Source organism: Hippocampus zosterae, chromosome 8 (assembly GCF_025434085.1).
Source record: "Hippocampus zosterae strain Florida chromosome 8, ASM2543408v3, whole genome shotgun sequence".
In the NCBI taxonomy this organism is placed as follows: domain Eukaryota; kingdom Metazoa; phylum Chordata; class Actinopteri; order Syngnathiformes; family Syngnathidae; genus Hippocampus; species Hippocampus zosterae.
Window position 1 is genome coordinate 19960815 of NC_067458.1, and position 12420 is coordinate 19973234.

The 12420-nt window shown below is 47.1% G+C and overlaps 1 protein-coding gene across 15 annotated transcripts in view; it reads left to right on the top strand.

The window, feature by feature from the left end:
* dab1a (DAB adaptor protein 1a) overlaps positions 1-12420 on the top strand; it is a 176849-nt gene that overhangs the window by 140827 nt on the left and 23602 nt on the right. For all 15 annotated transcript variants that reach the window (XM_052073164.1, XM_052073175.1, XM_052073176.1 and 12 more), the window contains 3 exons: positions 3097-3195; positions 8422-8553; positions 11938-12057. In XM_052073164.1, the coding sequence (XP_051929124.1) occupies positions 3097-3195; positions 8422-8553; positions 11938-12057 (351 nt within the window). The remainder of the gene's footprint in view (positions 1-3096; positions 3196-8421; positions 8554-11937; positions 12058-12420) is intronic.

Here is a 12420-nt window from a genome sequence, read left to right on the forward strand (position 1 = left end):
ACCCTAGTGAGGATCAAGCGGCTCGGAAGATGAATGAATGAATGAATGAATGAATCACGCCTGCCAAGTGAGGCTGTTAATTTTCTCTTGTGACATGGTGACAATGAACAAGTGAGATGCAAAACAGGCATTTTCTAGAGGGTAGGCCTTTATTTTATTTTATTATTATTATTATTATTATTATTTTTTTTAGTGCCTTTCCCGACTCACCTGCAGTGTCAGACTGCCACGTTGAATTTGCGGCATTGTAAGAATGCAAAAAGGAGTCATGAGAAAGGATTTTTTTTTTTAAACATGGTTTTTATTTCTTAAACTGCAACAAGTGTCAGTATGGTATGTTGCTCTTGCGTCATCGTGGAGAGGCGGGTCTTGAATTTTACGTCTTTATTTGCTCTGGATTCTGTTGTGGATCGGTGGACACGAAAGAACGTACGAAGGGAGGCCTCTATTTTTCACCAAGTCTTTAATTAATCACCGACCGCTGCATTGCTCTGATGGCAGGGTGGAAAATAAAAAAATAAAGAAAAGAGCAGATGTAACACAAACATTTATTACAGCGGAGGCCTTTATTTATTTATTTGAGGGGGTTTCGCACATTGCCTTGGAGTGACCGTCTTTTATATTCTTTGCAGCAAGTTTTCCATCAAGGCGGGAGGGGGAGCTATATGGATGGGAGAGGGGCACTCGGGGTGAAAGTCTCATTTGCAAGGACAGGAACAATTACAGGCAGAGGAAGACAGATGGACTAGTTAGCAAGAAAAAGGGAAGCCGCGCCGCAGAATAATTTGGATGAGAGGTGAGTGAGGAAGACGAAGGGAGGATGAAGATGGATGAGGAACCAGCAGCCGGGTTTAAAGGAGACTTCTATGGCTTTTTCTTTTCACCATTTAAAACAGGCAATTGAATAAAAACCCTCTTCATGTTCTGCATATGAACCAGCCGTCATCCGGTCCCTTATGCTACGTCGGAACCTCTACTTACAAACGTCTCTTCATATGAAATTTCCAAGTTACAAAAGGCCGCAAGAGGAAAATATTGCCTCTCATTACGAAAAGAAATTTCAAAATACGAAAGGTAGAAACACATTGTGGGCTGCTACTCAAAGCTCCGAGATTCCTGAACGCAACATACTCATAGCTGCTCTGCTATTGGCTATTACTTGGCATCTTCCAGGCATCCCATTGGTTAAGAGGGACCGCTACCTTTATGTGTGTAGATAGATAAATAAAACGCCCGGCAAAAACCTCTACTGAGAAAACATGGACTAAAGAAGGCAAAAAAAAAACAAAAAACGATGAGGATGCAGTTAAAAGTTCATCCGTCATTTCTATTCTTTACTCTCTTCTTTGTTTTTTTACATGAAGCACAACTCTCTCATTGATTGTGCAATAATCTATTTGCAACATGTCTTTGTGACATATTTTCATGCATCTTTATGCTTTAGAAAACATCTATGTCTTCATTTTCAGGGGGGCTTGGAACGGATTAGGGCATTTACATGGAAACCGCGTCCCTACTTCCAAAATTTTCCGAGTTAAGAAATTTCTTCCAGAACCAATTCATTTTGTAAGTGTATTGGGCCATTGGCGTGTGTAAATTCTGTCACCGTGACAACCAGGGGTGGAGCATGAGCTTTTTTACGAGAGAGAAGCTTCACGTGCTGGCTCTCAACCTCTCGCCGGCAAGTGTATACGTAACAGCAGTTTGTATCTTGCCAGCATGTGTGTGTGTGTGTGTGTGTGTGTGTGTGTGCATAACTATTGGCTGGATCTCGCCACTGAGTGGGGTCCTCCCTCTTGGCATTTGCCGTCTCGTCTTCTGGCGGCTCAACTGACTCTCTCATCACTTCCTCAACAAGTGTTGGCTGAATCTCACCGGCAAGTGTGTGCGCTTCAGTCGGCGTTTGAGTCCTGTCCTGTTCCACGTCACTTGGCAGATACACTTGTTCCTCATCAACAAGTGTATCCGCAACATGGTTTAACGCGCGAGGGTACCTCGACGTTCAGCGGGCAGGCCTTCGTCCCCTCGCCGTGTATGCCGTACACTCGGTGTATTCCACCTGGCGTTCGGTTCTTGTCCTGTTCCACGTCACTTGATGGCGTGGCTCTCAACAAGTTTCGGCGCCGCAGCAGGCTGGATCTCGCCAGTGAGTGTGCGCATTCCACATTAGCATTTGGCCATCTTCTTGGGAAAACTGTGGAAAAAAGAGTGTTATTTTCATTTCCTCAAAGTGATTTTATAAGAATCGTCTCCCACTTATTGACAGTAAGAGCGTGAAACGTATTTCAACACCGCGTCTTCAAGAGTTGGAAGTTTCATTGTTCCTTACAGGAGGTATTTGATTTGGGGGGGGCGGAAGGGGGAGGGGGGAGTTGAGGTGGCGCTACGGCCGAGGAGAGGAGAGACAGCTCATTGATCAAACGCCTTCCCTCCTCCTCATTTAGCACTACAGCAAATCCATCAAGAGCTTTTCTCTGATCTCCTTCACCTTCTCTTTCATGCGAGCTGCTTCTCCCGCCTCCCAAGACACGCCGATGTGGCCCCGGGCGAACGCCTCGCCCTCATCGGTGCCGTCGTGCCCGCTTATTAATCATCGGCGTGTCATTTTTGGGCCATTGCCACGGGTTATGTTTTGACCAGGCGTTGCAAATGAACTCCGGCCCGCGCCTGTCCTGTCTTATTTTGTCTCTGGCTATTGATTTTGCGATGACTCACTTTGTCAACTTGTACTTCACAAGATATCTGAGCGCCAAGCGTGTGGTGGTGACGGTATACACACTGGTACAAAAAAAAAAAAAAGCTGGGTGCTTTTCCTAACCTGGCCACTAGGGGGCTGTGGATTTTGTGCGCTAGCTAAGAGCACAAGAGTTGGGAGTTCAAATCTTTTCCAGTTATTTGACAACGTTTGCTTGAATGCAATTTCCTTTTGGCATAAAGTGATTAAAAACACGTTTGCTTGCGCTTTGTTTTCCTGATGGTGAATTCACTCGGTCCGTCGGCTCGCCCCTTCATTGATGCGGAAGTACACGTCGAGCATGTCGCATTGCTCTTTTCCTCCATTTGCTTGTGTTTGTCAATGTTCTATTCTGCCCTCAGGGTATCGCCGCAGCGGCGCGATCCAAAGGGGAACACAAGCAGAAAGTGTTCCTGACTGTTTCCTTTGGAGGGATCAAGATCTTTGATGAGAAGTCGGGGGTAAGCTAGCGGCTCCTTCTAACCGTGTGTGTGTGTGTGTGTTAATGGGTAGGCCAACATGCGGCATTGTTGTGTGTTTCCGCCGTTAATGAGGCATCTCTGGGCGATCGAGGCCCCCCCTCCACCCTTCCCCAGGGGAAATCAGGAGGCCCTAATTGAAACCCCGAGAACAAGGCCAACAGTAGATGAGCGAACATGGCTGTCCCATTGTCTGCCGCTACGCGAACGACGCAACTTTTTTGTTTGCCAATTAGCTTTTTCTGTGTTTTTATTATTCGGTCAAGATGCCTCTTAGCAGCCAGTCGGGGTTTGTCACTAGTGAGGTTAGCGACATTTTAAAATCAATACAAAACCGCCATTAGCATGTTATTGTTAGCATCTGCTAACATGCTAACAAGCTGTCCACTCCAGTAATCGCTGTCCCTGAAAGGGTTAATATTTTATTTACTTTGACGTGTCCCTAATATTATTTTGAAATTAAGCATTTGTTCACATTGGCGTTTCCTTCCGGGCGGTGATCACAAAAACTAGGAAATCGCAAGGGCTCCTCCTACCTGTACCTCACTTTGTCCGAATGACCGCAAATGAGGGCAAGCCGCAATATGAATCCAGCTGCCCTGCTCGCCGCCGCCTTTATTAGCCAAGGCGCTGATCCTCAAGATTTACGCCTGGACGGCACATATCCAACCGTAACTCAGAAGCGTGGCGCCGGTGACCGGTGGCCTCCCGCGTGCTGCCCGTATTTCATGCAAGCCCAGCTCATCCCGCCGGCAGTGTCGTTCGTCTTGCCTCTTTTTATGTCCGCCGTCGGTCTTTGTCTCAGCCCCGAGAAATGCGGGGACGATGAAATAAAGACACAAGAAGGACTGAGTCGGTGGGACGGTTGGGGAATAAGCTAGCATATGTCAAAGTAAAGCTCCCCATAGGGAGACTTTGTCCTCTGTCGCCGCACATTAATATTAACTATAGCGATACGCCGTCCTCACTATCAGTCCTAACGGATAGCCGGAGAGAGACAGACAGCCGGAATGACTCTGCTGAGGTTCAGGGTTCTTGACAGTCTCATTCCCGGCCTGCGCATCACTCAGCCAGATGGGCGGATGGATGCGCCGGCTCAGCCCACAGGATGGATGGCCGCCCTCTCCCGAAGGAGGGAAGGTTGTCCGGAGTGGAGGGAGCGTGGCGGTCGAGATGGAGGGGAAGAAGAGAGGAGACATTAATCTTAACAGAGGGCGTGCCCCCCCTCGCTCGCTCTCTCCAGCTCGCTTTCAGACGCGTGCGCGCATATTGAAAACGCAATTGCGTTACTGTTACTGTTTTAATCAGTGTGACATTTATACCCGCTATGTCGGGGGGGGGGGGGGGGGTCGGGGGGTTGTGATCCGGCACCAGGTAATTTGTAGATGACTTATAGAAAAAAAAATAATCTGTAAAAATTTATTGGGAAAATGAAGCTTCAAATTGGCTTCATGAAGCAGTTGTTTTTTGACTCCTCTAGATGGCACTATTGAACACAAATTGCTGTCGAGAGGAGTCAAAATTCAAAACTGGTTCATGAAGCAAATTTGAAGCCTCCTTTGTACAAAAATATTTTCACCTTTTCTCATGGGTTTAATTTCGTACCATGACAATTATTCTATTTGCGGAAACATTTATTTATTTGGAAACACCCCCCCCCCTCATAATCATTTTTATCCCAACGCCAAACTTGTTTTGGCATGGTTGCCTATGCGATGCTCATTTGTCATCAAAGGCTTTCTTGTCATTTTGGGGGATAGAGAGACACAGCGAGCGTTCACCAGAAGGGAAAACAAAATATCACTCTCTATTGACTTTGTGTTTGCGCAAATGGTCTTCATTGATACGGACGGTCTGTCAGGGGAAAGAAGTTTATCTTTTCTGTTGGCAATAAATATGCGTGATGATTTCAAATGACCCAGCCAAACATATCTCGCAAGCTAATCGCACTACTCAAGCATGAAATAAAAAGACAAGGAACTTGACTGATAGCCGGAAACAATTTCATTGTTCAAGCAGAGTGACAAGTGAGAATTGCGTCCGTTGTGAATGGTTTTGAAGCCTCGCCATATTATTGGTCAAGATTAGTCTTATTTTCAGAGCTTTTGAAGTCACTATTTAAAATTCACTGCCCTTAAAATTCTTCTTTGTAAAAATACGAGAGTCGTTGTTGTCAGGTTTGTACGCAATGATCTCCCCCAACAGGCACATTAAGTATTTGGGAAGGCTTTTGTGGTTCTTTAAATAAATGAGCTTGTTCATAGCACAAAACGATTCCATTAAATATTCATTTTTTTCAGTAATTATATTTGGGATGTTCCTCAAACAGATATTTCAAATGAATCATCTTTTTTGGGGGGCGGGGGGTCAATAATTTGTCTGAATGAATAACTTTCAGTCAAAGCCCTGTAATATAAAAGTGTTGCTTTTTTTCTCGTGGCATCTTGGTGCTAAGGAACTATGTTGAAGTCGGTTGAAGAGCTTCATTTCAACAAAAATAGTGCTTTGCAGCCATCAGGTGGTGTCTTGGTGCCAAGGAAAGAGTTGAGCTTCATTTCGAGAAAGTTGTGTAATGTTACCTTTGTGGCATCTGCTGACAATTGTAAAACCCCCTCACCCCCTTTTTTGGGGGGGGCATCAATTTGGCCAGGATTTGACCAACTCAACCACAACAGTTAAAATTCCCAAAGTAACACCCCTCAAAAGTTTTCTTTTGTTTGTCATGAGGGTGCCGCCACTTGCGCTGCTGATCAATCAGTCTCAGTCCAGAGGTGATTGTTGCGATTTGAGCTTTCAAGATGTGAAATCAATTTGAATTGCGAGAGGCCGCCTCCCCCGTAAGCTGGTCTGTGCACTCTGTCACCGGCGCACACTCATTCACACACACACACACACGCACGGACTTCTGGAGCTAATTCAGTAACCGCTTTGCGTTGTGTGCGGAGCCTTTGCTGCCATTTTCAGGTCAATAGGCGGGAACGATGATAATCATTAGTCTAATTATTAATTATGAATGACTCATTAAGGATTACGTCTCTGTCGCAGGTGTGCGCGTTTGTGGGTGCGCTGGCGTGTTCCCGGCATGCGCCTGGCACAGACATCAACAACAACACACTGCGCATTTTCACCCGACTTCGAGGACTTGTGCGTCGTGTTTTCGTCGTTTGGGCACAAATGAAGCGATCAAGTCGACAGCTTGCCGAGCTGTGATTGTCACTGATTATCCCCCTACTCCTATCCCCCCCGAATACTCAACACAAAAAAAGAAAAAAAAAAAACAATAACCCCGCCATCTGCCGTGGGCAACGCCAACTCGGCTGACGCCTCGTAGCCAGACAACAGTGAAGAGGCCGCAGTTTCACACCAGCCCCCCTCTGATTGAGGCCGTTTGTCGCTACATTCATCGATGGCAACATTTCGGCGTGTCTGGACACAGAACGTGCACAGGAATTTGGAAAGAACCCGACCCGATTTGGAAAATGTGAAATTCAAGATGGCTGCGGTCATCCGGAAGAACTCATGGTGTTCCTTTTCGGGGCTTCATGTGTCACAATTTTCGACCAAGTGAAGATTTACTCAGCAAAATCGTCACCAGGAATGGACGCTCATGCTGTGTTTGGTGCAGGAACACTGTTGATTTTTGAATCGTGTTTGTGTGTGTGTGTGTGTGTGATTACAAAATGGCCCAAGGAATTCAACGTCAAAGTTCAAATTACTAGTCGCTTCGTTTCAGGTCTTAGTGCAACAAAGGGTTCAAGATTTACAGTTACCCGAAAAGAATTGTGGACGACCAATACTTGCGCAGGAACACGGTTGATCATTCAAAAGAAGAAACTAAGAGGGTCTTTAATATCTCGATCTTAATTTTCAGGGGCGGCCCGGTAGTCCAGTGGTTAGCACGTCGGCTTCACAGTGCAGAGGTACCGGGTTCGATTCCAGCTCCGGCCTCCCTGTGTGGAGTTTGCATGTTCTCCCCGGGCCTGCGTGGGTTTTCTCCGGGTGCTCCGGTTTCCTCCCACATTCCAAAAACATGCGTGGCAGGCTGATTGAACACTCTAAATTGTCCCTAGGTGTGAGTGTGAATGCAAATGGTTGTTCGTTTCTGTGTGCCCTGCGATTGGCTGGCAACCGATTCAGGGTGTCCCCCGCCTACTGCCCGAAGACAGCTGGGATAGGCTCCAGCGCCCCCCGCGACCCTAGTGAGGATCAAGCGGCTCGGAAGATGAATGAATGAATTTTCAGTCTTCTTCAAGTATGTTGAAATGACCTACCTTGGCCATAACTGCAAAGACCCGATTGATTTTGAATCATTTGGTGCACGCGAGGTAGGAATTGCGTTCCAAAACGCTTTAATATCATTTCAAATTTCTTCTTACAACATCACCCTTGGTTATGCATCCTTGTGTTGTGAAAAAAATCACCCGGAATGTGCCTGCTGAAGACTTTTGTTCTAACTCTGAGGAAGAACAGATGCTAAAACAAACGGTGGAGCCAATAGATACAGACAGATAATACAACAACACTCGCAAGTGGATTATCTTTATCCTCCGCGAAGAATGACCACTATTACTGCGGCTTACTGAGGAGTTGTGACCGGCTTCATATGCAGTATGCTGCCATCTATACCATCCGTCTATTTATTCATTGAAAGGATTTTGCCTTTGCGATGCATCACGGCATTTTTGTGGGTGTCCTTGGCGCCTTGTCGCGCTCACCAGAAGGAGCAGTACAACGTCCGTTGAATCGTCGCACAAAAACGTGGCAACGGCTGTTTTATTTCTTCACAGCGCAAATTACATTTGTATCTAAAGGCACCAATACAATTATTTTATCCATCATCTACCGCTTATCTGGGGCCGGGTCGCGGGGGCAACAGCTTTAGCAGGGAAGCCCAGACTTCCCTCTCCCTAGCTACTTCGTCCAGCTCTCCCCGGGGGATCCCGAGTCGTTCCCAGGCCAGCTGGGTGACATAGTCTCTCCAGCGTGTCCTGGGTCTTCCTCGGGGTCTCCTCCCGGTGGGGCATGACCGGAACACCTCACCGGGGAGGTGCTCAGGAGGCATCCGAATCAGATGCCCAAGCCACCTCATCTGGCTATTATATATTATTATTATTTTTGTTTTTTAATCATTTTTAGCAACCCTGCAACATGTCGCCCAGCTAAGCCATCAAGAACTAATGAAAGCGTTGGTGCTGGTCTTTGCTTCAGGTGCTGCAGCACAACCACGCCGTCCATGAGATCTCCTACATCGCCAAGGACATCACCGACCACAGAGCGTTTGGCTACATCTGCGGCAAGGAAGGCAACCACCGCTTTGTGGCCATCAAGACCGCCCAGTCGGTCAGTATTTGCACATTTTCATGCCATTCAGCATGAAGCTTCATTTATAACGCACGCAGGGGGTCTCTTTTCTCAACGCCGCCGCCCTCTTGACATTTCGACGAGGACCTTTCGCACACACGCCCGTGTCCTGTTGAGCTGTTTATCCGGCCGCCGTTTACGCCGCGCAGCTCCGCGCTCCATCCCGCGCCGATAGTTTGGCCTTCTTCGGACCTCTCGTCGCGGCGTCGGCGTGCTTTGTTTGCATCCGGCCGGCTCCCCGCCGCGGTCCGTATCGATTTCCCCTCCGTGCCGAGTCGATGGGAGTTTGAGTGTGTGTCACCGGCTCTAATGGCACATCCATCCTCCCCGGGCGCTGCTCTTTGACTCGCGGCGACACAAACGGCGCAGTCACATATGCGCACCTTATTGCCACATAGATCAGAGATCCCAAAATTGGTTGTCACCAAAGGCAAAGCCGTCGAAGCGCCATCGGTCAGCCCGAGCTGGCGTTTACCCGACGCGTGGCCATATATATATTGGATTTGAAGGTCGTGACCGGCCGCACGTGAAATTTATCGCCCGAAAAAGCTTTCGAAATGACCATTTTCTTCGATTACCTTTTGCGGCGTGACACTTAACGAAGGTCGAGAAGTTTCGGTTTGTTGCGTCTGTATTGGCAAAGCAGCCCCGTTTCCTAGGAAGGCGTTTTGTCCCAAGTGCAAACGCTGGAATTCATCATCGAAGGCTTCATCCATCCATCCATCCATTTTCTGGATCCTTAATCCTCACTAGGGTCGCGGGGGGTGCTGGAGCCTATCCCAGCCGTCTTCGGGCAGTAGGCGGGGGACACCCTGGATCAGTTGCCAGCCAATCGCAGGGCACACATAGACGAACAACCATCCACGCTCACATTCACACCTAGGGACAATTTAGAGCATCCAATCAGCCTGCCATGCATGTTTTTGGAATGTGGGAGGAAACCGGAGCACCCGGAGAAAACCCACGCAGGCCCGGGGAGAACATGCAATCTCCACACAAGGAGGCCGGAGCTGGAATCGAACCCGGTACCTCTGCACTGTGAAGCCGACGTGCTAACCACTGGACTACCGGGCCGCCCATCATCGAAGGCTTCTTCAAACCAAATTGTCCGACTTCTCGTTCAGTTCCTGGCATGCTTCCTGGAGAGAAACTGGTGTGGAGAGTTGCCGAGTGAGAATTGGCCGCTTCAAACCAAAATAATCGATTTTGTTCCATTGAGACTTTTTTGTGCGTCTGTTTATGAAAGACGCGCCCCGCCCGATTGCGCGTTCGCTTGGTGTGTCACGGGCAACTTTCGAACCACTGTTCATTGTGAGTGTGGCTTGAAATCAAACTAGCTGTCTTGTTCCATTTCGGGTTTGAATTTTTTTTGTTCATCTTGTTAGAATGAATTTTCACCCAATTTTGTGTCACTTTGGATCAAACAGTCTTCCTGAGTGAAACGTGGCTGATTCGAACCAAAAACGACACACTTACTGTTCAAATTTGACATGTTTGACCTGGATTTAAAGTGAATTTCAATCTGCGGCTGACGTAACTTCTGTCGGCAACTTTTACGTGCAGTTATAACGGCGAAATGCCACTTCGCCGTCTTGGCTTTGAACTCCGGGCTGCACGACTTGAGAGACGAGGGCCGTTTTGGGGCGTCCAAACAAGGCGATTCATTCATTCATTCAAAGGAGTCCTTTGGTGAGCACTTCCTGGTTCACGGCACACCGATGATGCCATTTTGAATCTGATTTGAAACTTTGTGAACAAAAAGGGAGCCGGTGGGACTACGAGATGGTAACGAGCGGAGACGGTTAGAATCTGTACTTTCAAAGGCGAGTCGAATGTGACAGCTTAACAATATGTCTCGTGTCGGCGGCCCAGCAGGAGCAGACGTTACACACACCCCCCCCCCCCTCCCCGGCCCCACTCCCCGGCCGGGCCTGTCAAGAGCGAGGCGAGGCGGAGAAACTGTCTCATGGAACGACGGCGCTAAAATAGAGCTCCGCTTTATGCGCGGCAGCGTTCCGTCTATGAACTCCAAGTGCACTACGCAAAAAGCTGGCGGTCAATAATTGATTACGGCTGAAACTCTTGTCATACTCAAAGGCTCGTTCCGCTTCTTTCGTTGACAGTTCCGTGTACTGTAAGTGTCGAAACTCACTAGGAGCAGTGGTGAGAAGTTAAGTTGATTTTTTTTTTTTCCTGGTCTTCATACTTTTACTCCCAACATTTGAAAACGTATCTGCACAGCTTGTTACAGTTTACAACTTTAAAAAAAAGCATGAAAACACAACGTTTTAAAAAAAAAAACGACCTGACGACCGCTTGGTCAGAGGCCACGCCCTTTAAAGGGCACACATCCAACACAAAAATACAACAGTGCAAATCATTACATTGATACAAGTTTGTTTCTTGACATGATTAGAGGTCAAAGGTTGATTTATTTGTTTCCGTTATTTGATCATTTGGCATTTTTGGTGAATCGTTTCACAATTTAAACAAGTCAAGTCAACAGTATTTCTCGAGCACTTTCAAACAGCCATCGCTGCATACAAAGTGCTGTACATGGAGCGATTTAACATTCACAGTAAACAGTAAGACAAATCGGTAATAAAGGCGGTAGAAAGCACCAAACAGTAAAACCAAGAACAAATCTAAGTCATGCTGAGTCGAATGGCAAGGAATACAAGTGAGGTTTAAACAAAGCCACGGAAACACATTTTAATGGCGTGTTCAGTCTTTTTTTTTTTTTTTAATTTCTTGGTTACAAGCACCATAAAAATGAATAAAAGAGGGAACATGTGTGGAGAAGTGTGCCACGTTGTCAAAACGAGTACTGTATACAGTATAACCGGCCATTTTTACTTTTCAAAGTACATTTCAAAGGACTTTTTCACTTAAATAAGAGTTGAATCAGTATCGCAGTCTTTTGTTTTTTTTCCGCCACTTCTAGTGAAAGTGGATGCGAGCGAAGCCGGCCGCCAGGAAAGCAGCCTCAAGTCAGTCAGGCGGCGTCCGCCTGCCGCCATAAGTGTCGGCGAGGCGGCGGCGGGACGATGGGGAAGAAAGCGATGGAGCCGCTTTGCGCCGCCACAGCGTGTCTTTGTTTGCCGGCGTGCCGCTCGCTGGCGGGGGCTGCTTTGTGGGGAATAATTCGGTCTGACAGACGGAGGCTTTGTCTGACAGGGAGAAAGCAGAAGGAGAGCAAAGTCACGATCAAAAAGTTGTTGCCTCGAACAAGTTGCTCAATTTGCGGGTTGCCACGCCACACTTTGAGTGTGTGCGTGCGGTATGTGAATTCGTTTGCATTCCCGGATGAGTGCGTCTGTGTGGACGGTTCATTTGTGATTAACTTCTCCCCCCCCCCAACAGGCTGAACCAGTGATCCTGGACCTGCGGGACTTGTTCCAGCTCATCTATGAGATCAAGCAGCGTGAGGAGATGGAGAAGAAGGCCCAGAAGGACAAACAGTGCGAGCAGGCCGTCTACCAGGTACATCCGCGTGGTCGACAGCAGTTTTATTTTATTTTTTTATTGTGACGTGAAACGGTCAGCCTCTTCTGAACACCCACCCCCCCCCCCCCCCCCTTCTGACTGCCTACTACCCGAAGACGGCTGGGATAGGCTCCAGCACACCCAGCGGCGACCCTTGTGAGGATCGTGCGGATCGGAAAAATGAATTAATGTGCTACAGAAAAAAGAAAGCCAATGCAAAAAAAAAAAAATTAAGTGTGCTTAAAATATAAGAATTATATTTTATTTATTAATATATTTTATATATAATATATTATTATTATTATTATTATTTTAATATATTTTATTAATATATTTTTCATTTATTAAAAATTATATTTA